Source organism: Sarcophilus harrisii, chromosome 2 (assembly GCF_902635505.1).
Source record: "Sarcophilus harrisii chromosome 2, mSarHar1.11, whole genome shotgun sequence".
NCBI classification, from domain to species: domain Eukaryota; kingdom Metazoa; phylum Chordata; class Mammalia; order Dasyuromorphia; family Dasyuridae; genus Sarcophilus; species Sarcophilus harrisii.
This window is the reverse complement of record NC_045427.1, coordinates 591039098-591058381: the sequence shown is the minus strand read 5'-3', so window position 1 is coordinate 591058381 and position 19284 is coordinate 591039098. Positions and strand designations below refer to the sequence as shown.

The 19284-nt window shown below is 54.5% G+C and overlaps 3 protein-coding genes and 1 long non-coding RNA gene across 5 annotated transcripts in view; 1 reads left to right on the top strand and 3 right to left on the bottom strand.

Moving 5' to 3' along the window:
- The window catches only part of HOGA1 (4-hydroxy-2-oxoglutarate aldolase 1), a 29606-nt gene extending 24210 nt beyond the window's left edge, over positions 1-5396 (bottom strand). The window contains exon 1 of the mRNA XM_031956208.1: positions 4680-5396. Coding sequence (XP_031812068.1) covers positions 4680-4878 — 199 coding nt within the window. The 5' untranslated portion in view covers positions 4879-5396. The remainder of the gene's footprint in view (positions 1-4679) is intronic.
- LOC116421916 lies at positions 190-3610 on the top strand. Its single transcript, XR_004232508.1, has 3 exons — positions 190-312; positions 3116-3336; positions 3449-3610. It is a non-coding gene; the product is annotated as an uncharacterized LOC116421916 (long non-coding RNA).
- A 3367-nt stretch (positions 5397-8763) lies between the features above and the next one.
- ANKRD2 (ankyrin repeat domain 2) lies at positions 8764-16082 on the bottom strand. Of its 2 annotated transcripts, none has more exons than XM_031956202.1 (9): positions 15922-16082; positions 12968-13078; positions 12306-12467; positions 11749-11856; positions 10843-10941; positions 10461-10559; positions 9828-9926; positions 9525-9623; positions 8764-9154 (listed from the first exon to the last, which is right to left on the bottom strand). In XM_031956202.1, the coding sequence occupies exons 1-9, from the start codon at positions 15994-15996 to the stop codon at positions 9011-9013; spliced, it is 996 nt and encodes a 331-aa protein (XP_031812062.1). In that variant the 5' UTR covers positions 15997-16082; the 3' UTR covers positions 8764-9010. The 2 variants fall into 2 exon arrangements, with proteins under 2 accessions (XP_031812062.1, XP_031812063.1); XM_031956203.1 differs by having other exon boundaries at positions 12306-12464.
- Positions 16083-16895: 813 nt separating this feature from the next.
- The window catches only part of UBTD1 (ubiquitin domain containing 1), a 54544-nt gene continuing 52155 nt past the window's right edge, over positions 16896-19284 (bottom strand). Inside the window, exons 2-3 of the mRNA XM_031956204.1 lie at positions 18173-18400; positions 16896-18045 (exon numbers count right to left, since the gene is read on the bottom strand). Coding sequence (XP_031812064.1) covers positions 17660-18045; positions 18173-18400 — 614 coding nt within the window. The 3' untranslated portion in view covers positions 16896-17659. The remainder of the gene's footprint in view (positions 18046-18172; positions 18401-19284) is intronic.

Here is a 19284-nt window from a genome sequence, read left to right as displayed (position 1 = left end):
CCCTGCAGCCAGAGCCCGAACCCCTCTCTCCCTCTATCCCCAAACTCCTCCTGCTACCACCCGCCCACTAAGGACCGTCTCCCTCCTCCGCCTCCCCAACCACAGAAGAGAATGTAGTCTCCAGAACAAGAAGGGAAGGAGGGCGACAACGAGACCCTTCTGGAATGGGGCTAGGTCACAATTGGGGGAAGTACAGAAAGTGTTAACTCAGCAGAGAGCCGCACTGGGAAGCTACAGGGACCCTCGTGGTTCTAGAGCCCCCACGCGGAAACATCTCACTTCTTGGCACAGAGGTGATGGACTCATGATGAGGTAGACATCTTCAGACACAAGACGGTGTGGGAATTTGTTCTTCCTGACTAAAAAATATTTGTTCTTTTTTCTCAACTGAAGGATGGAGAGATTAGAAGGAAAAAGTGGAGTTAGTGATGAAATTCCCCTTCCATTCAAAGTTAGAAGAAGGCTAGAAGGAATCACCAACGACCTAGGAAGCAGTAAAAGTTACAGGTTGAATTTATTAGTTATTTAAAAAGAAGAGAAAATTCTATATAATAGCCTTGCAGTTTCATGTATAAGTTTCTCTTTTTGTATTTTATTTGAAGTTCAGAATTTGCCAAAAAAAAAAAAAAAAAAAAAGAAGGCTGGGAGAAGAAATCTACCTGACTTTGAACAGAGAAAGAGAGACAGAGAGAAACAAACAAGAGAGAGACAGAGATGGAGAGACAAAGACAGAGAGAGGAGTGGGGGGGGGGGCACAGAAAGAGAGGGATACAGAGAAAGAGAGGGAGAGGGAGAAACAGATAAAGAGGGGAGACAGAGACAAAAACAAGAGAGAGACAGAGATGGAGAGACAAAGAGAAAAAGAGGGGACACAGAGAGAGGGAAAAAGAAAGGAAGAAAGAGACAAAGAAAGATAGAAGGGAGATAAAGAAGAGGGAAAGAGGGAGACAGGGAGAGAGGAAGGAGAGAAGAGAAGAGTAAAGAAAGAAAAAGGAGAGAGGAAAAGGAGAAAGAAGGAAAGGGAGGAAGAGAGAGAGGGAGAGGAGGAGGAAAAGAGGGAGAGAGAAGAGAGAGGAGGGAAAGGAGAAGGGAGAGAGGAGAAAAATGTTGAAAAGTGTTAGGTTTGGGGCAGCTAGATGGCGCAGTGGATAAAGCAACAGCTCTGAAGTCAAGAGGAGCTGAGCTCAAATCTGGTCTCAGACACTTAACACTTCCCAGCTGTGTGACCCTGAGCAAGTCATTTATCCCCAACTGCCTCAGGGGAAAAGTGTTAGGCTTTAAGTCCAGCTCCCACTGGACATACTAAAAATCACCATGGGACTCTCCAGCTGCTGCCAGTGCTCTGAGCACCTTGTACGCTGGACAAGATTTTGCATTCTTGAGAATTTTTGCTTTCTAACCTCAAGAAAATCAGGCCGGCGATATCCCGTTTCATAAAGACTAACAATGCTCTCTTCCTATCAACAGAGATTGCTCCCCATCTTATTTCCAGTGTTCACTCCTTCTACCCTGAGGTCATGGACTATAGAGTTTGCTGGGTTGGGAGTCAGATGACCTGGATTCAAATCCCCCATTCAGTCTTTAAGACCTTAATAGAGTCTCTCACTGCTGGGGGGCTGTTTCCTTATCTGTAAAAGGTGGGGAGTGGGGGTGGACGGGAGCGGATCAGATGACTCCTTCCAGTTCCCATCTATGATCCCACGAAAGCTTTGTCTCTGTAAAATGAGGACTTTTTATTCCTCAGTGTCATAGGGCCAGAAGGGAGCCCAGAAGTCGGCTACTCAAGTTCATTCCTAGCTTCTCCCCACAGCCCACATTTTATGGATAAAGGAAGGGAGGTCCTGGAAAAATGTCTAAGGTCCCTGCTATGGGCTTTTTCACTGCTGTGCTCCATGCTTGTAATGATTTTTCTTCCTTCTCTACCTCCTGGACTCCCTAGCTTTAATGTCACCTAAAATCTTATCTTTTTTTAAAAAAATCTCTTCTAGGGGCAGCTGGGTGGATAGAGCATCGGCTCTCCTGTCAGAACAGGAGGACCTGAGTTCAAATGTGTTGCTGGACACTTACTAGCTATGTGACCCTGGTTAACCAATCCAGCAACAAAAAACAAACCAAAAAAGCCCCAAACCTTTCCTGATCTTCCTTAGTGCTAGTGCTTTTCCTCTGTTGAGGCAAACAAAAAAGTTTTCTTAAAGAAGAGGAACACAATAGCCTCCCTTAGACTAAAACAGGGCAACTGGTCAGACCCATTCGAGAAGCTTCACTGGAGTCTGATGGACAAAGTCCTGACCAAGAGAAGCCTCAGCTCACATGTTACTTCTTCCTGAGGTCTCTTGTCTCCCAAGGTTTCCTGGGAATGCAATTCCCAAGGGAGTGAGAGAGAGAGGGAGGGAAGGAGGGGGAGAGAGAGAGACAGAGAGATAGAGATACTCTGAGACAAAGACACACAGACAGAGACCAGCTGATTGGAAGGGAAACCTTTGTGCCTCCTCTACTAGAGGTTCAGAAAACACAATGTAGGGATACTGGGGTGTTCTGCTCCAAGGGTCCTTGGGAGGAGCTCTCCTACCAACCCCCTTGTGCCCTCATCCCAGGTCTTCGGCAGCCACCCATGCTACCATCTCCCATTCAACTCTTTTCTTAGTCTGCCTGGCTTAGCTGCTTTCCTAGTTCCTGTGAGAGAGGCAGCCTGTACCACACTAGGGGAAATCCCTCCCACCTGATCCCCGCATCCCTCCATGTTCATTCACGAGCCTCCCAGGCTATAATTTACTGGAGTTGGGAAGACATGAAAGCCACAGCTCACAGACCCTGCACAACCCCAGGAGTTGGCGTGTCTGACCCACATCAAGAGCTGTGCAGTGGAGGGATGCTTTAGGGCAGGACACCAGATCTGGTGAATAAAACTCGTTTGGGATTGAGAAAGACCCTTCAGCTGCCCTGGTCTTAGCATTTAAGATGTAATCATCATGTTCCCGGGGCCTCTTCCCACATACTTCACAGAACCTGAAGTGAGAGGAAGAGGCAGGAAGGTGATCCCACTGTGTCTTGCCCTGGTCTCAGTGCATTTTTACGCGTGCCCCTGAGTTAATCATCTCCATGTTTCTTAATGTAGATGGGGAGAACTTGTGGACAAGGGGCTGCCTGCTGCCAGTTACACATTCTCTCTGTCCTCTAACTCCTGGAAGCAAAGTCCACGCCAAGAGCTTGTGTGCCCTAAACCAGCACTGGACCCGTGCCCTTACTGGGCATCTCCTGCTTGTACAAAATTCACTTCCCTGAGGCCCTCGGTGTTAACAATCTGCTGCCTCTAAAAGGGAGGTTAGGTCTCACAAGGTGAGCCAACCGCCATGTTCTCTGTTAGAAACTTTTGGGCTTGGAATAAGGCAGTAGGAGGCAAGTTTCCCACCCTGGCCATTTCCCAGCCTGCTCTTCTCTGTCCCCTTAGAGAATATTCCTCCGCTGGAGTAAGGATGGAGTCCGCCTGGGCAAATACACCTCAACCACTGGCTCAGTGCTGCTGCAAGCACCAAGTACTCCCACCAATGGCAATGAAAAAGGTGTCAGGTAGACTGCACACCCAAGGCTGGAGCTACCGGGGGTTCCTCTCTGGCTTTACAAAAAGAGACATTTCTGATAACTACATTTCAATATAATTGGCTTCCTTTGCAATCTTATATGTTTCACTTTGTGCCTTCTAAAAAGGGCCATAGATCTCATGGCCAAATTTGGTCCATGATGCATCTTGCCCTTAGATGGATGTCCCTCTTCAGCAAGTGGCCACAGTAGCAGGCAAGGACTCCGCTGAAAGGAAAATTCTACAGGGTGTTTATTATCCACCCCAAGGGGCCCGGAGAATGAAGGATCTCCAGAAGGGTGAGTGGGGCTTGTGGAAATCACCCAGTAAGTTTGCATCCTTGTTTTTCCTCCCGGGTTACTTTTACCTTCTGAATCCATTTCTCCCTGTGCAACAAAAGAACTGTTTGGTTCTGCACACATACATTGTATCTAGGATATACTGTAACATATTTAACATGCATAGGACTGCTTGCCATCTGGGGGAGGGGGTGGAGGGAGGGAGGGGAGAAGTCGGAACAGAAGTGAGTGCAAGGGATAGTGTTGTAAAAAAATTACCCTGGCATGGGCTCTGGCAATAAAAAGTTACTATAATAAAAAATAAATAAATAAAAGCTATGTATTAGGAAAAAAATCACCCAGTAAGACACTGCTGCGTTTGCGCCAGTAGGAGTGATGGCGGTAGATACTGTTGTCTCATCGAACTCCTCGCGGGCCTTCTCTAAATAGTGGTCAGAAGAGACGGGAGAAAAGGAAAGCCAGTCAAGAGGAAGTACACGAGGCGGCCAAAGCAGTCAATCGCAGCGGCGGCCGATCGCATTTATTAAGCACCTGCTGTGTGCAGGCAACGGAGCGCGGGGATAGAGAAGCAAGTCCTTTCCCGAGGAGGGCCTGAGTGGGGAAGGAGAGGATGCGGGGAGGGATGGGAGGTAGGGACCGGGGTAAGGCCGCGGACCCGCCCTCAGAGGCGTTTCAGCCGGGGCCCGTCGGGAAGTCGGAGGCCGGTCTTTGGGGGGACGGCTCCCCGCTGTTCCCGCGGGGTAAGCCAGCCAGCTCCGTCCCGGGGGAGGGCTCCGGGCGGCCCCCTTCCAGCACCCCCTTACCTCGGAAGGGCACGGTGCCGAGCTTGCGCAGGTTCTGCTCCAGCTTCCCGTAGTCCACCTCCGCGGTGGCCGTGAAGGGGGTGGTCACCGGGGGGTAGATGCCCGCGATGTCCACCTTGCGCCCCTCCGCGGGGGCCCGCCCCGCCAGCCCCCGCGCCCCCAGCCTCACGGAACCCCAGACTCGGGGAGCCAGCAGCATAGTCCCTCGCAAGCAGGCCCGCCCGCTCTGCCCGAGCCCGGGCTTTCTCCTCGCGTTAATAATCGATGGTCCTGGTTAAACATTGGCCGCGGCCCCCCCGGCCCGGCGTCCGCGCAGGCGGGGGGGGGGGGGGCCGGGAGCCAGCTTGCAGATCTAGCCCGACCCAGCAGCTGCAGCCGGACCCCCGCCTCTGTGGGCGCGGACCTCTGAGAACGTCCCGCCGCGCCCCCTCCCCCTCCCCGCGCGGGGGTCCGGGAGCCAGGCCCGTTCTGCGGCCCCTGCGCGGCCTGCAGGAGACCCCGGGGCACGACCCCCCCCCCCCGGACTGGGCCGAACTCCCCCTCCTGCCCCCTTCCAGAGGGGGGGAACCGAAGCTCTGGGGGGGAGGGGTTTGCGGAGCGCGCTTTCCGGCCTCGGGCCCGGGAGGGGGAGGGGACGCCGGGCTGCTCCGGGCCCCTGATTGGCTGAGCGCCGCCTCCTCCCGGCCTCCTCCCGCCAGCGCCCCGCGAGTTTTCTGCCGTCCGCGGCCACCTAGGGCTCTGCCTTGGCTCCTCTGCCAAGGGGGGAATGGGCAGGGGGCTGGGCAGGGGAGGGCGGAGACTAAGGCTGAGGTTAACGGGCCGGGAGGAGGGGGAGGGACCCGGGGTGGGGGCGGCGTCCGGGATCAGCCTCCCGGCGGCGGGAGCCGTAAGGCCGGGAGGGAGCCGCTGTTTCTTGTTAAACATCCAGTAACGCCCATTGTCCATCAGGCGCTCGGCCGGGGACGGGAGAGGGAAAAAGCCCCGCCCTCGAGGAGCCTGCCCTCTTCTAAAACACTTAGTGACAAAGCTCTTTCGGCGTTCTCAACACTCCCCTCACAAAGCCGGGGTCCGGGTCTCTGCCTTCCCCTCACCCTCTCCCTCAAAACCCAGGAGCGCGGTCTGTGTGACACGACGGGGCTCTGTCTCCACAATCATCGCGCTGCACGGTGTGAGAAATCAGGCCAGAAAGGGAGGGAAGTGAGGAAACAACGCAGACAGCAGCAAAGATGCGAACCCTGCGCTGTGGTCCGTGCTTAGTCCCCGCGGGTCTCTGGGGCGGGAGCTGGGAGTCCCGGGCATCAGAACTGGGCATCGCATACTCTTCTTGTTGCCATGTACAATGATCTGGTCCTGCTCGTTTCCCTCAGCATCAGTTCGTGTAAGTCTCGCCAATCCTCTCTGTACTCATCCTGCTGGTCATTCTCCAGTTGATGGGCATCCACTCACTTTCCAGTTCCACTACAAACAGGGCTGCCACAAACATTTTGGCACATACGGGTCCCTTTCCCTTCTTTAGTATCTCCTTGGGGTATAAGCCCAGGAGTAACACTGCTGGATCGAAGGGTATGCAGTTTTGGGGCATAGTTCCAGATTGCTCTCCAGAACGGCTGGATGCATTCACAACTCCACCAACAATGCATTTGTATCTCCGTTTTCCCGGATCCCCTCCAACATTCCTCACTGTCTTTTCCTGTCATCTTTGCAGATCTGAGGGGTGTGCAGTGTATCTCAGAGTTGTCTTAATCTACATTTCTCTGCATTTTTATATGACTAGAAATGGTTTTATTTCTTCATCTGAAAGGGGTGCTTACATCCTAACAGGGAAGACAACTTGTGCATATACATACGTGTATATATACATGTGTATACATATGTTTATACACACACATATGTACAAACATAAAATAGAAATAAGAACCTGGGCTGATTTGGGGGGGGGGGAGGGAATCAAGAAAGGTCTTGGGCAGCTAGATGGTACAGTGGAGTCATTTAACGAAGACTCATTAAATCCTGCCTCGGATACTTACTGGCTTTGTGATCCTGGGCAAGTCACATAACCCTGTCTGCCTCAGTTTCCTCATCTGCAAAATGAGCCAGAGAGGGAAATGGCAGACCACTGCAGTATCTCTGCCAAGAAAACTTCAAACGAAGTGACAGAATCAGACAGGACTGAAAAATGACTTAATAAGGAAGGTCTCACACAGAAGGCCGTACTTGAAGTGTGTCCTGAAGGAAACTAAGGATTCCAAGTCAGTGCAAAGGTACTGAGGAGGGATGGATGGTGGAATGTCTGGTGTGAGAAATAGCACCAAGGTCTTCTCTTGATTGGGCCTTGGAATACATGGAGGGGAAGCATAATGTGTAATAAAGAAACAGGATGGGGTCAGTCTATGAATAGCTCCTAATATTTGTGGATGATCAGTCAGGAGGGGACCACTTGAGTTTCAGTTGGGGGGTGGGGACAACAGGTTCAGTCATTAGGAAAAAATCACACTGATGGCTGTTTGGAGGGTAGATTGGCTCTGAGGCTGGGAAGCCACCGAGAAGGCTACTGTTATGGTCCAGAGGAGGGAGAGGAGAGTCTGAACAAGGGGGTGGCTGTGTGAATGAGAAGGGGAAGTAGAGATCTGCCAAGGTTCAGAGCATGCAAAGATGACCTTGACACAGAAGATCACAAGTTGAACATATTGATTTTGAGAGAGATGCCAGAGAACATCCCCTGCAAAATGGCCAAGAGGCAGTTGGGAGACTGGAGCTTAGGAAGAGACTAGGACTGGATATATTGACTGAGGAAGCATCAAGATGGAGGGCAATGATACCCATGGGAACTTTGGAGATCATCAAGTAATGATCAGTTAAGATCAATTATAGAGAACAGAGAAGGGCCTAGACCAGTGCCTTGGGGAACATGGGTAGACAGAGGTAATGACAATGGATGCTGATCCAGCCAATGAGCTATTGATAAAGTATATAGTTGAGTCCATTTTACCATCACCACCATTACTCCTTTCTCCCCTTGCAAAAGAGAAACTGAGAAGAACAATGAGTCAGAAGAATTAAGAGGAAGTAGCAGAACCAGGGAACGTTGTACTTAGTAATGGAATAGCCCAGGCAATAAAATTCAAGACGGCCATAATCATTCATAATTGAGAAATAACTTGTTCTTACCAGCCTAGATGGCCTACATGGCCGGGGCGGACCTCCAGTAGGATTCTGGCATGGTTCCGTGCCCAACTGAAGTAGGGACAGCCTTATAAGCATTGTTGCTCCCCCTTGCTGGCACATTTTGACATTCAACAGTGACTTGACTTTACAGGACAAAAGATACAATGGCAGATGTTTAACATAGTTTATAGGTCAGGGTTATGCAACAGAAACCTCTCAATGTAGAGCAGGCACTTTGAAGTGCAAAACACCTCCTTTAATCTAGCTGTGCAGACATTGCTCTGCAAGCCCAAGGCCCTTTAACTAAGACTGAGGGAGGGGAGGGGAGGCCAGTCCTTTGTCCATTTCAGTAACAGCAAAATTGCAAGGATGCTTAAGTGTGATTTCACTACTCTCATCAAGACAAGATCCAAGACAATTCCAAAAGACCCATGATGAACTACCTCCCTATGGAGAACAGGTGAACTCCAAGGACAAGTTAAAGTGTACTTTTTAAACTTTCTTTAGTTTTCATGTGTGTTTTTTCTTTTGCAGCGTAGCTAATGTGGAAACTTATTTTGCATGACTTCATATGTTTAATTGATATCACATTGCTTGCCTTCTCAAAGGATGAGGGAAGGGCGGGAGAGAGGGAGAGAATTTGGAACTCAAACTTTTAAAATGAATATTAAAACTTTTCACATGTAAAAGGGAGATATTTAATGAAACAATAAAAATTTAAAGAGAAAGCAGCATTCAAGAAAGTCCTGAAAGGAAAGAGTATCCAGGAGAAAAGGACGGTTAGCACTGTCAGCTGCTTCAGAGAAGGTTTGATGAACAATCACCTTTTTATGTCCTTTTTTCTCCTCCCTGCAGCCTCTTTTCCCACTCCCTCATTCCCTTCCTTTCTGCCAAAGGAAAATAAAAATATCACTCCAGATAGCAAAAGACCAAGTTTTATTGTGAGTAAATCCCTTACACTCTGGTTTAGGGGATTGGGGGAAGGTGGAGGGTGAGGAAATGCAAATGCCCACTTGATAGCAGCCCGTGCTTCCTCCTCTGCTCTATCATGGGGCTCTGTCTGACCCTGTACTGAGCCGTCTGTCAAGGCTGGACAAGTTATCCAGACAGGGAAGAAGGCAAAGCAACAACACTGGCAAGTCTCCATGGCTCCCGTCCCTGGGGGATTACTGGGGAGCCGTCTCAGTGCCGCTCTCAGCCGACCCCTCCAGGCCGTTCTGGCTGTGGGCAGGCTCCACTTCTGGGTGCTCCAGGGCATGGCGGGTGTCGGCCTGCCAGAGCTGCACCAGGTCCGTGGGGGTCTTCCCTGCCTGAGAGGAACAGAGAGATTTCTGCAGGAGTCCGGCACCAGAGGGGCCCCTCCCAGCCAGAGGCCGAACAGCCCCGGGAGAGAACTGAACCAAGCCTGGAGTTACATCCCGGTTCTCCTGCTTGGGGGCTTCTCTTCCCTGAGGGGGCCAGGCCCCTCCCAGCCGGGGCTCTAAAACCATGATCTTCAGTCTGCCTCCCCGGGCCGGCCCAGCAGGGCCTTCTCACTCTGGGAGGCTTCAGCTGGCAGGCCAGCTCCCACTGAGGCTCCTGGGAAGGTTTCCCCTTTACTCCCACCTGAGCCGTTCTCCTCCTGGCTTCCCCGGGGCTCTCCTATCCTCACGGAGACTCTGGCCCCCGGGGGGCACTCACCATGTTCTTGGCCATCATGTCAGCCCCATGCAGAAGCAGCATCTTGATGATCCTGTAGCGGTTAAGGCGCACGGCGTCGTGGAGGGCACTGTCTCCTTCCTACGTACGGCAAGGGTGGGGCTCAGGGTCTGGCACTGGGGTTGGGGGGACACCCAACAGAGGGTCAAGCCTAAAGCCTCATGTGGCACAAGCCGCAGGGCCCAGACCCTAGGGATGGAGAGTGTAAACAGGGCACTGGAAAAAGGGCCAGTCTCTGGGAATAAGCGCTTCCCCTGGGACCCCAGGGAAGTGAGGGGTACGCACCCTGTCCTTGGAATTGATATCCACTCCCATGGAGAGGAAGTATTCCACAAGGTCCACTCGCCCCGTGCGGGCAGCCACGTGGAGGGGGGTGCTCAGGAGCTGGGGGACAGGAATGGGGGTTACTGGCTGAAGGGGCGCTGGGGGACAGGTTCCGGGCCCTTCCCAGAGGGCTTCTAGCCAAGGGCCGGCCAGGAGGGCCCCTGCCGCTCTCTAATCTCTCATTGTGTGGCTTGGCTGGCCCCCACAGGGCGCTGCAGCCCAATCCTCGTCCCGAGCCCGACAGCCCCAGGGCAGGGCCTGGGCCTTTGCCCCAAGGAACCAGCTTGTGCTAAGTGCTACTGATGCTGACTTTTTTCCAACCCAGAATCCTGCATGACTTACTAGAACGGTCTTCTCCGGGGACCACTCTTCCTCCCAACCTCCCTCCCCTCCCGCAGGGAAACCAAGCTCGGATGACTAGATTATTGTCTCCACCTGTGAGCTGGTTTTGCCCCAGTTGGAAATTTCTTTTTCTGGGCTCTGGGCTGAGGAGCGGACACAGGGGGTGCTTTGGGAGCTCAAGAGAGGATCCTTCCACCTCGGCCCATCATCCCCTCCCTTTCCCACTTACACCCCCCACGCTGATCTTCCCACCTTGTCCCGCACGTTGATGTTTGCTCCGCGGCTCTGCAGAAGCTTCACCACCTCCAGGTGGCCTCCGCGGCAAGCCCAGTGCACGGCTGTGCAGTCCAGCTGGGGGGGGCACAGCAGTCCCCAGAGGAAGGAGAATTAAAGTGGCAGGTCCCGGGGCTCCCCGTCCCTCCCTAAAGGAGGGGCCTCAAATCCAAGCAAACAAGAGGGAGGGGGCGGGAGAAGCCTGGGGGAAAGTCGAGGGGCAGGAGCTCTGCCCGCAGCCAATACCCTCGTCAGATCAGGACCAAGTTCAGGCTTAGGCCAGGTGGTCCCTCGGTCCCAGGAAAGCCACCCAGGGAGGATGCAGGTGGCCCTTTCCCAGGACAGCGGTGTTCTCACTCACCCGGTCCTGGAAGTCCACAGTGGCTCCACTGTCCAGCAGTTTCTGCAGGATCTCCATGTGGCCCTCCAGAGAGGCCCGGTGCAGGGCTGTCCGGCGGAACTGCCCACCAGAGACCACAGTGACCCTGAGTCCGGACACCAGCCCTCGGCCTGCCTGCGCTAGCGGCTTGGGCAAGCTTGAGTGGGCTGTGTGTCAGCCGGAAGGTCCCCCCTCTCCTACTGGCCAACCCCCATGCTCCCTGGAGGTGGCCAGTCACTGGCCCTGGAGACCTTCAGGCCTGGTTTGCAGAGCTCAGGGTCTTGGACCCCCACCTTCCCCCACCTTTTCCCTCCCTCCCCATCGCCCTTCAGTTTCCACAGAGGCTAGTCTGAAACGAGAGAGGCTCAAGTCTGAAAAGGGTGGTCTTTGGCCGGACCACAGGACTCTGTGTGTGGTAAAGGGGAACACAACTTGTTCATGGAATTCTGGTTTAGGAAAAGCAGAACTGAACCGAGGCTTGAAAAAAGAGGATTTAAGACAAAAGCACTTTCAGAATGAACGAGACATAATCATGATAACCTTTGTAGTGTCTAGTTAAAAAAAGTGACCAGTGAATGCTTTTGTGATTAGTGCCTTTCTCCCTCCTAACAACCCTGCACTAGGCCGGAGAAACAGCACCACGGTCTCACAGACTAACAAACCAAGGAAGAGGCAGGCACGTGTGCAGGTGCAGGACTGCTGAGACTCAGGGAGATGGGGGGGATGGGGTTCTCTGGGAGAGGGACCCTCCTGGGCTTTTGCACCGTCCCTTCCGGCTCGGAAGCTCTGTGACTCAGTGACACCCCGGCCTCCTTCGGAGCTCTCTCTCCCACGGGACACCAGGCCGGCCCTGAGGAAGCGGGGTTGCCACGGGTGAGGAGCCTGTACCTGATCGCAGGTGTCGGCGGAGCCTCCGTCTGCCAGGAACTTCTCGATGACGCCCATCTTCCCCTCCACAGCAGCTTTCAGGAAGGTCTCCTCGTCTATGGGTCCGGTCTGAGAGGAAGACACTGGTGGGCCCGAGCCCCCCTCGCTCTGCGGCAGCAGCCCAAGCAGGAGCGCGGCGGTGACTGGGCCCCAGCCCGAGACTGCATTTAGAAAGGCAACTCCGCGAAGGCCTGGAACTCCAAGCTCCTTCTCTCCCTCTTTGGCTGAGGCAGGTGGGGCTAAGGGATTTGCCCAGGGTCACACAGCCGGGAGGTGTTAGGTGTCTGCGGCCAGATTTGAACCCAGGTCCTCCCGTCTCCCAGGCTGGGGCTCTGCACACCTGCTGCCCCCTTCTCTAGAAGCAAGAGCGGAGGGGGTCCCGTCCCCTCCCAGTCAGGCTCCTTAGGGTCCTCTTTCCTGGGGAGGAGTCTCGGGGGCCCACACCTGACCGCAGCCCTCCCAGCTGGCACGCTCCACTCCCTCCCGTGCCCTTCCCCACCCTCCGGATTCTCCCTTACGATCTCCTGGGCTTCGGGGGGGGGCTGGGGAGCCAGGGTTAGAGCCTCCCTCTTCTTCTGCTTCCTTTTCTTGCGGAGCTCGATGAGGTTCTGGATGCCCCCCACGTCGATGATCTCCCGGCGAAGGTCCAGTGACGTCTTTCGCACTCTCTCCTGACCCTGCTGAGAGCATGGACAAATGGACTCCATGCGGTGGGGGTGGGGGGGGGAGTGGGGCGGGTGGGCTTCCTCCTCCCGACTCCAGGGAAGGCCACTCGCCTCCTCACGCTCCTGGCCCAGCTTTGGGTCAGGACACCCCAAGCCGACCTCTGAGTGTCGGGAGGCCGGGGGCAGCCGGCAGGGCCCTTGGGGCCAATCCAACCCAGCCGTTCCACACATAAAACCTAAACCCGGAGTAAAAGGTGAAGCGGGTTCCCCGGGGTCACAGAAGGAGCCGGCACTTAAACCTTGGGGCCGCCTCTCCCCCACACAAGCTCCCTCAAAAGGGAACGAGTTCTCGGGCCCCCCCTTCTCTCTCAGGGTCAGAAAGGCACATGGGTCTGCAGATGGAGGAGCAGGAACGGCGGTCCTGCCCTCACCGTCCCAAAGTGAGGGGCAGGACTGGGGCCCCCGGGGAGAGGTCTCCGGGCCAGGCTCCCGGGGTTCTGTCCCCCAGCTCTTACCTTGACCTTCTGAAGCGCCAGGTTCTGGGCCCCGTGGCGCTTCTCATCCTCTAGGACCAGCAGGTCCATCTGCCCTGGCCCGAGCTTCATGTTGGCGGCACCGTGGAGCTTCTGGGAAAGGAGACCTGAGCTCAGAACCCACCCTGGGCCCTTTCCTGGCGCTCGGGCTCTTCTCGGCCCAGGGCGGCCCAGGGCGGCCCAGGGGCAAGGCAGCCTCCTGATTCCAGCCTCTGGAGCATTATCCACCGGGGAACACAATGACAAGCTCAGAGTTGCCCGGTGTCTGTCTGCTGGGTGCCAGCACTGCGCCAGGTGCTTTATCTGCAACCACCCTGCCAGGGAGGAGCCCTTACCCCCATTTCTCAAATGAGGAAACTCAGGAAACAGCAGTCAGGGGACACGGAGAGCAGAGTTAGGGCTCCTCTGGCTCCAAATCCCACCTGGGGTCAAAGGCCACTGTAGCTCCCAGGACCAGAGATGTAGAGTGGAAAAGCCCTCTTTTCCAGGTACAGACACGCAGGAACCAGAGAATTGGACCCAAAGGCCAGTGAAATTTTCTACACCAGGACCCCAGATTTTGGAGGTGCCAACAAATGCAGAGACCCCTGGTCGGGCCCTCGGCCGTCAGCAGCTCCGTAGGTTCCAACCTCCCCAGGCCACTTCAGCCCTTTGAGGGCAGCAGGCTGCCCAGTGTCCCACAGCCAGACCCCGGCTCTCCCATCTCTGAGGAACCGTCTGACCCTGTCCACTGGGCCAGGCTGGGGGAATCTCATTTTAACGGCACCCAACGAAAGACCCAGCCTTTCACTGGTGCACTCCCCAGACAAACCAGCATCCTGACTCCCCGTCCCTTTTCCCTGCTCCACAGCTGGGCCTCTTCGGCCTCCGAGCCGCTGAGGAGTCCAGATTCTCTCCCCGCTTCTGTGCCTTCGTGGGCACCAGGCGGGACAGTGGGGGCGCTGGACTTGGAGTGAGTGAGCCAGCCCTAAGTTTGGATCCTGCCTCCGTGGTCCCAGGAAACTCATTTAGTGTGGGGCGGAACGGGAAGAAGACACAGCTAATTTAAGGGGAGAGAGTAAGATACAGAGTTCCTAGGCCAGGAGAATCACCCCTGGCACTGCTGCTAACAGCAAAGCAGCTAGAAACTGCAGGGAGACATTTCTTGGGCCCGCAATTTCCTGTTTTTCTCGTCTCTCCACAATGAACCCTTTTCTATTTCCTGTCCTAATTCAGGGTAATGATTAATGAATTATTAGGTAGTTATTAGGTAACTGCTTTTGACTCAGACCAATTTTGTGGGTGGAGGGATCAGATGTTTTGTAGTAATTAATATAGATGTTGCCTCTACTGAAGTCCTCCTCTGTAGGCCTGTAAATGGGGACCCTGGATTCTCAGGGGGCAGTTTGAGCTTTTGCAGACTCCCGAGTCCAGAGAGGTCCTTTCACCACAGGGTTTGGGGAGATTACCGAGGAGGTGGCCAGCTGTGACGGCAGAATACCCAATACCAACAAGGTCAGACTCTTGTATCTGCTTGGAAGGGACCTCAGCCGGCCAGTCCCCTCCATACCCAACACTTGCTTCTGTATCATTCCTCTTAAGCAGTCCCAAGTCTTGCTGGAAGGCCTCCAGGAAGAGAGAATCACCCCCTGCTCCTGAGGCGGCCCGTTCTATATTTAGGGAGATCTAATAGGGATGTTTCCATGCTGACATTCTGATGGTACCCGAGTCAGGGTCTAACACACAGTAGGCACACCATGGTCAAGGGACAGCCACGTTGTGATTAAGAGCTTAGACTTTATAATCAAATTAAAAAACAAGGGGAGGACAAAACCTAGATTTATTTTTTTAAATTAGGCAGGCCATACATACTTTGACTGTTTTCATAAAAGTCTCATTTGTGTTCTTTTACCACAGAATCATTTGTGATTTGATACATTGTTCTCTTGGCATTTCCCTGGAAATGGAACAAGTTCTCATTCTGGCAGTTCTGAGGGAGGTCCAACGCCCTTGAACTTGTGGGAGCTGAACAGCATGTGCTGCTCCCACCTCCCTCCTGCTCCGCTAGTCAGTCAGCATTGCTTCTTACTCCTCCCTCCCCAAGGCTCCAGCCTGTGCCCTCGATACAGAACCTAGAGATGGGGCAAGCGCACTTGACTGGAATTGCCAAGATTGCCCAGACGAGAAATGACTTAATCCCGTTCCAAATGAACTCTTCCAAATGTCAGCTGGGAGGGACACAGGGCACAAGGGGCTGATCACTCATGCCCAAACTATTCCCGGCTGGGGGGCATTTAACCACCTTTGGCTTTTTAGAGTTATTTTGACTTTCCTGGGGACTCATTAAACTTGAGGATCCCAGCCAGGCCAGGCTGGTTTCCCTCCCTCTGAAGGGAGCCCTGTCCCATCCTAAATGCCCTGAGCTCTGAATGAATGGAAAGCTGATGAGCCCTGGGACTGCCTGGGCCAGAAGGCGGTGGCAGGACGCCAGCACGGGGGAGGACACGGATCCACTTCCCTGCTTCTGGCCCGTGGAAAGTGGGCTTCCTACGTTAGTGTGGGTGCCTCTGCTTCCTCCTTCCTCTGACCCTGTTTTCCGGGGTTCCTTGTCCCTGGCCCTTCTGCAAAGGCCCAGCTAGAGGACATCCATCAGCGACGACCCCTGCTCTCCCAATTGTCCTGACGGTGCCAGGACCAGTCCCCTCACCTCTCTCTGTTCGGGGGTACATCCCTTCTAGCCCTTGCAGCTTGGAGGTCACCAGTCAGAGGAGAGAGAAGGGATGGGGAGCCCAAGGGAGCGACAGTTTCCCTCCGAACCTTCAACAGCCTTGTCCCTTCACAGGCCAGCCCTCCTCAAGCTCATTGGCTACGGCTTCAAGCCCTCCTGCAGCCTCTCAGCCCGGCTCTGGATGGGGGGAGCTCCGCCCCCCCCCCCCTTCCTCCGCCAGCCCCGGTACCTGGTTCTCTTCCTCCTCGGCCAGTCGCTGCTCAATCAGCTCCGTCGCCCTCTGCACCTCTTCTGAGCTTGCCATGGCCAGCAACCTGCGTGTGCCCCCAGCCTCACAGTGCTGGCTTGGCCCAGCAGGACCGCAGAGCCTTTATAGAGCTGGACCCCCCCTCCCCCTGCAGGGACCGGGAGCTTTTGTCATGAGCTCACCGGCTGAATTCACTAACAGCCTCCCCTCTCCCTGGGTCACCTTCAAACGCAGGCAATGGCCTGGAGGGAACCCAACTGTGTGAGCCAACACGGTAAGTGGGGAGAGTGATTCAGAAGCAGGGAGACTGAGGCCGGGGGGGGGGGGGGGGGCCAGCAGAGAGGGACTGGCCCTGGGGTTCCGAGCACAGTGACCAGTCTCCCTAACACGCCTGCCCCTGGGCGCCAGCCAGGGCCAACAGGAGCCCGCTTCTGCCCGGGGCCCAGGGGCCAGCCGCGGGCTCACAGCACCACCCCCTGGGCTCAGGGCAGCCCTGGGCTCAGGGCGGCCCTCGGCTGTGTCCTGCCTGGCACCCTTCTCAGGGGGGTTACAGGTAGGGCCCTGACTAGAGCTCTCGAAGGATGGGGTCTCCCAGGAGACCGAGCCTGTAAAAGGAGGCCGACCTCGCGTGGATGCTTGGCTTCTTGGGCCTGGTGGTGGGCAGCGCCAGGGACAAGGGGCCCGCTGGGACCCCAGGGTAAATTCGGACAACTCTGGCCCAGGAAAACTCCCGCCATGCAGCTTCCCAGGAGCAGCTGGGCCCGTGGCCCCCCTGGGACCCAAGGCAAGGGCCCCCCATCTGGCTCAGTCGTGGGCCAGCCGTGTGAGCCTCCTTCTGAGGCGGCCTGGGCTTCTCAATGCGTTAACAAGTTTTGTCTAACTCTGACCACTGAGGTTTGGAGGAGTCTGAGGGTCCTTAAGTTAGCATTCTAGAAACAGACCGTGAGAGGAGACGCCAAGGAGCAGCCGGGACAGAAGGAGCAAAAGGTTTTATTGATAAATATGCAAATATTTCTGTACACAAGGACCCACCATGGGAAAGACAACCAGCCTGGAGACAGCCACGCCAGGATTCCATCTGGGAAGATGAGTCTGTCCAGAAATATTCTGGAACGGCTCAGGCTACATCTCTGCCACACACCCTCACCCTTGCCAATTGTGCTGGGGCAGGGAGAGAGGGGAGGGCCCTCATCAGCTCTCGCCGCTCCCTGGGACTCACTGTTGGTCCCCTTCACGAATGGGGACCTGGCACCGTGCCCACGACAGAGCCGGGAGTGTGGGGAGGCAGAAGCTGCTTCCGACCCTGAGGAAAAGCTGGTAGTAAGCACAGCCTACAGCACCAGACTAGATAGATCTGGGCCCGACGGGCCAGGGGACGCTGGCCCTTTAGCCAGAAGTGATTTGCCCTACCCTGCCGTGGGAGAGGTGTAGCCAGGAGGCTACCTTGTTAGCCCAGGAGAAGTGAGCAATCCCCTGCTTTTCTTGCACCAGGATCAGCAAAAAACCCTATTCTGGGGGCTTGTATGTAGCAGCACTGCTTCTCGGAGGCCTTTATCAAGTAACCCCAGAGGCACCTGGCAGTGTTCCTCCACTGCCAACAAAAGCAGCAACCAAGGAAGGTATCACCTGAAAAAGACAAGAGTGATCGAGGGCAGCAGGAGGGTGAGCCTGGGGTTCCAGGTGGAAGGAGGAGCCCTTCCCTGCCCTCTCTCTGGGAGCGTCAGTCCTGGGGCGGCAGGGGCTGGTTGATGATTACTTGGATAACAAAATCCTTCTGGATCTTGGTCTCCTGTAGCCGCATGCGATCGGTGAGCAGCTTCCCGGAGAAGAACCAGCGCTGCCAGGAAGGCTCGATGCCCTCCTGGGCATGCAGCTGCCTCTTGAGCTGCCCGATCGTGTCGGACAGGCTGGCATTGAGCCTCACATCTTTGCCAGTGGACAGGCGCACCTTAAGAGGGAACTCGCGCCGGGTACTGGGGGCTGGTTCTGGAGGTTCCACCCCATCGTCCTCGCTGCGCTCTAGAAGCAAGTTGACCGGAGGCGCCAAGCAGTAGACGGGGAGCTGATAGCGATTGCCTAGTTCATCATAACACTCACTCAGAGAACCTAGGTGAGAAGAGCAAAGCATGAGGAGAACCAGGGAGACCCTCCCCTTTCCTCCCGATGCCTGCCCGCCCCCCCCCAGTCCAACCCCTCCCCCCTCCTCCTCCCCCCGGCTGCCGGCTCCACTCACCGTGGGGCAGGGTGATGGAAGCTCCATCCAAGATGGCCTGCGCCAGCTCGTGGTCATTCGCCTCCACTGCAAAGGTGGCTGCCTTAAGGGCGTCCCAGATCTCCTTCCGGCCTTCAAAGGCTGGGGCAGTGTCCCAGAACTCGTCTCGCTTGCTCCGCAGCTGCCCATCTGTCATGGGGTAGTCACTCTTCCACTTGGGCCTCTCCTTCTTCAAGGGCTCATTACGTCCTACCAGAGAGAAAAGGGATGAGAGGGCTCCTCGCTGCCCCAGACGATTCCACTCTGGTTCTCAGGGAAGGTCCACCTCACAGAGTTCAGGCCCATCTGTTGCCCTCCAGCAGCAGCTATGAGTCATGTAAGTCTGGGGAATCTTTTCACAGAATGGGAATTTGCTCCAAAAATGTCACATCCCTACACCCTTAAATTATACTTTCTAGACAACAATAGACATTTTAAAAGACCAACATTTCCTCCTCCAATTGGAAATGTTTTAAAGGAAGTTTTCTTAAATCTTCACCCCAAAAATATGATTAAAAAACTGCATCCAAAGGAAAAAACAACTTATGGCTCATTTTTATTATTATGCAGCTCTCAAAATTTTGAAATTGTAATTATATCTATAAACAGCTTCAGAATATTAGTCCGTCTTGCAGATAAAGCTCACTGCACTTTCTCTATGTGATGCAAGTCTTCTAAACTACAAAATGTTTTTTGTTGTCAACAAGACAAAAAAAAAAAGAGCCAGTAGGGGCTGCCTCTCCGATAAATAAATCCAGACACATGTTTTTTGAGTTCTTGTGGTCAAATTTATTTTTTTTAGTTCGTCCTCCATTCCCTTTCCAATTTCCTCTACGTCTCACTCGATGTTTGTTTCTAATCTGGTGAGGTTGGGAAATGAGATAAGGCCTTCTCAGCAGTGTCTGGTACAACAGGAAGCACAGGTGAGGAGGCTCTCCCAGGAATAAAGTTCATCGATTTCTAGAGCATAGATTTAGAGTTGATCAAATCCAAACCCCTCACTTTACAGATGGAGAAACAGAGAAGAGGACAGGTTAAGGGAGTTTACCAGTCACACAGCTGCCAGTTTCTTCTCTGATGCTGAAAACCTCACC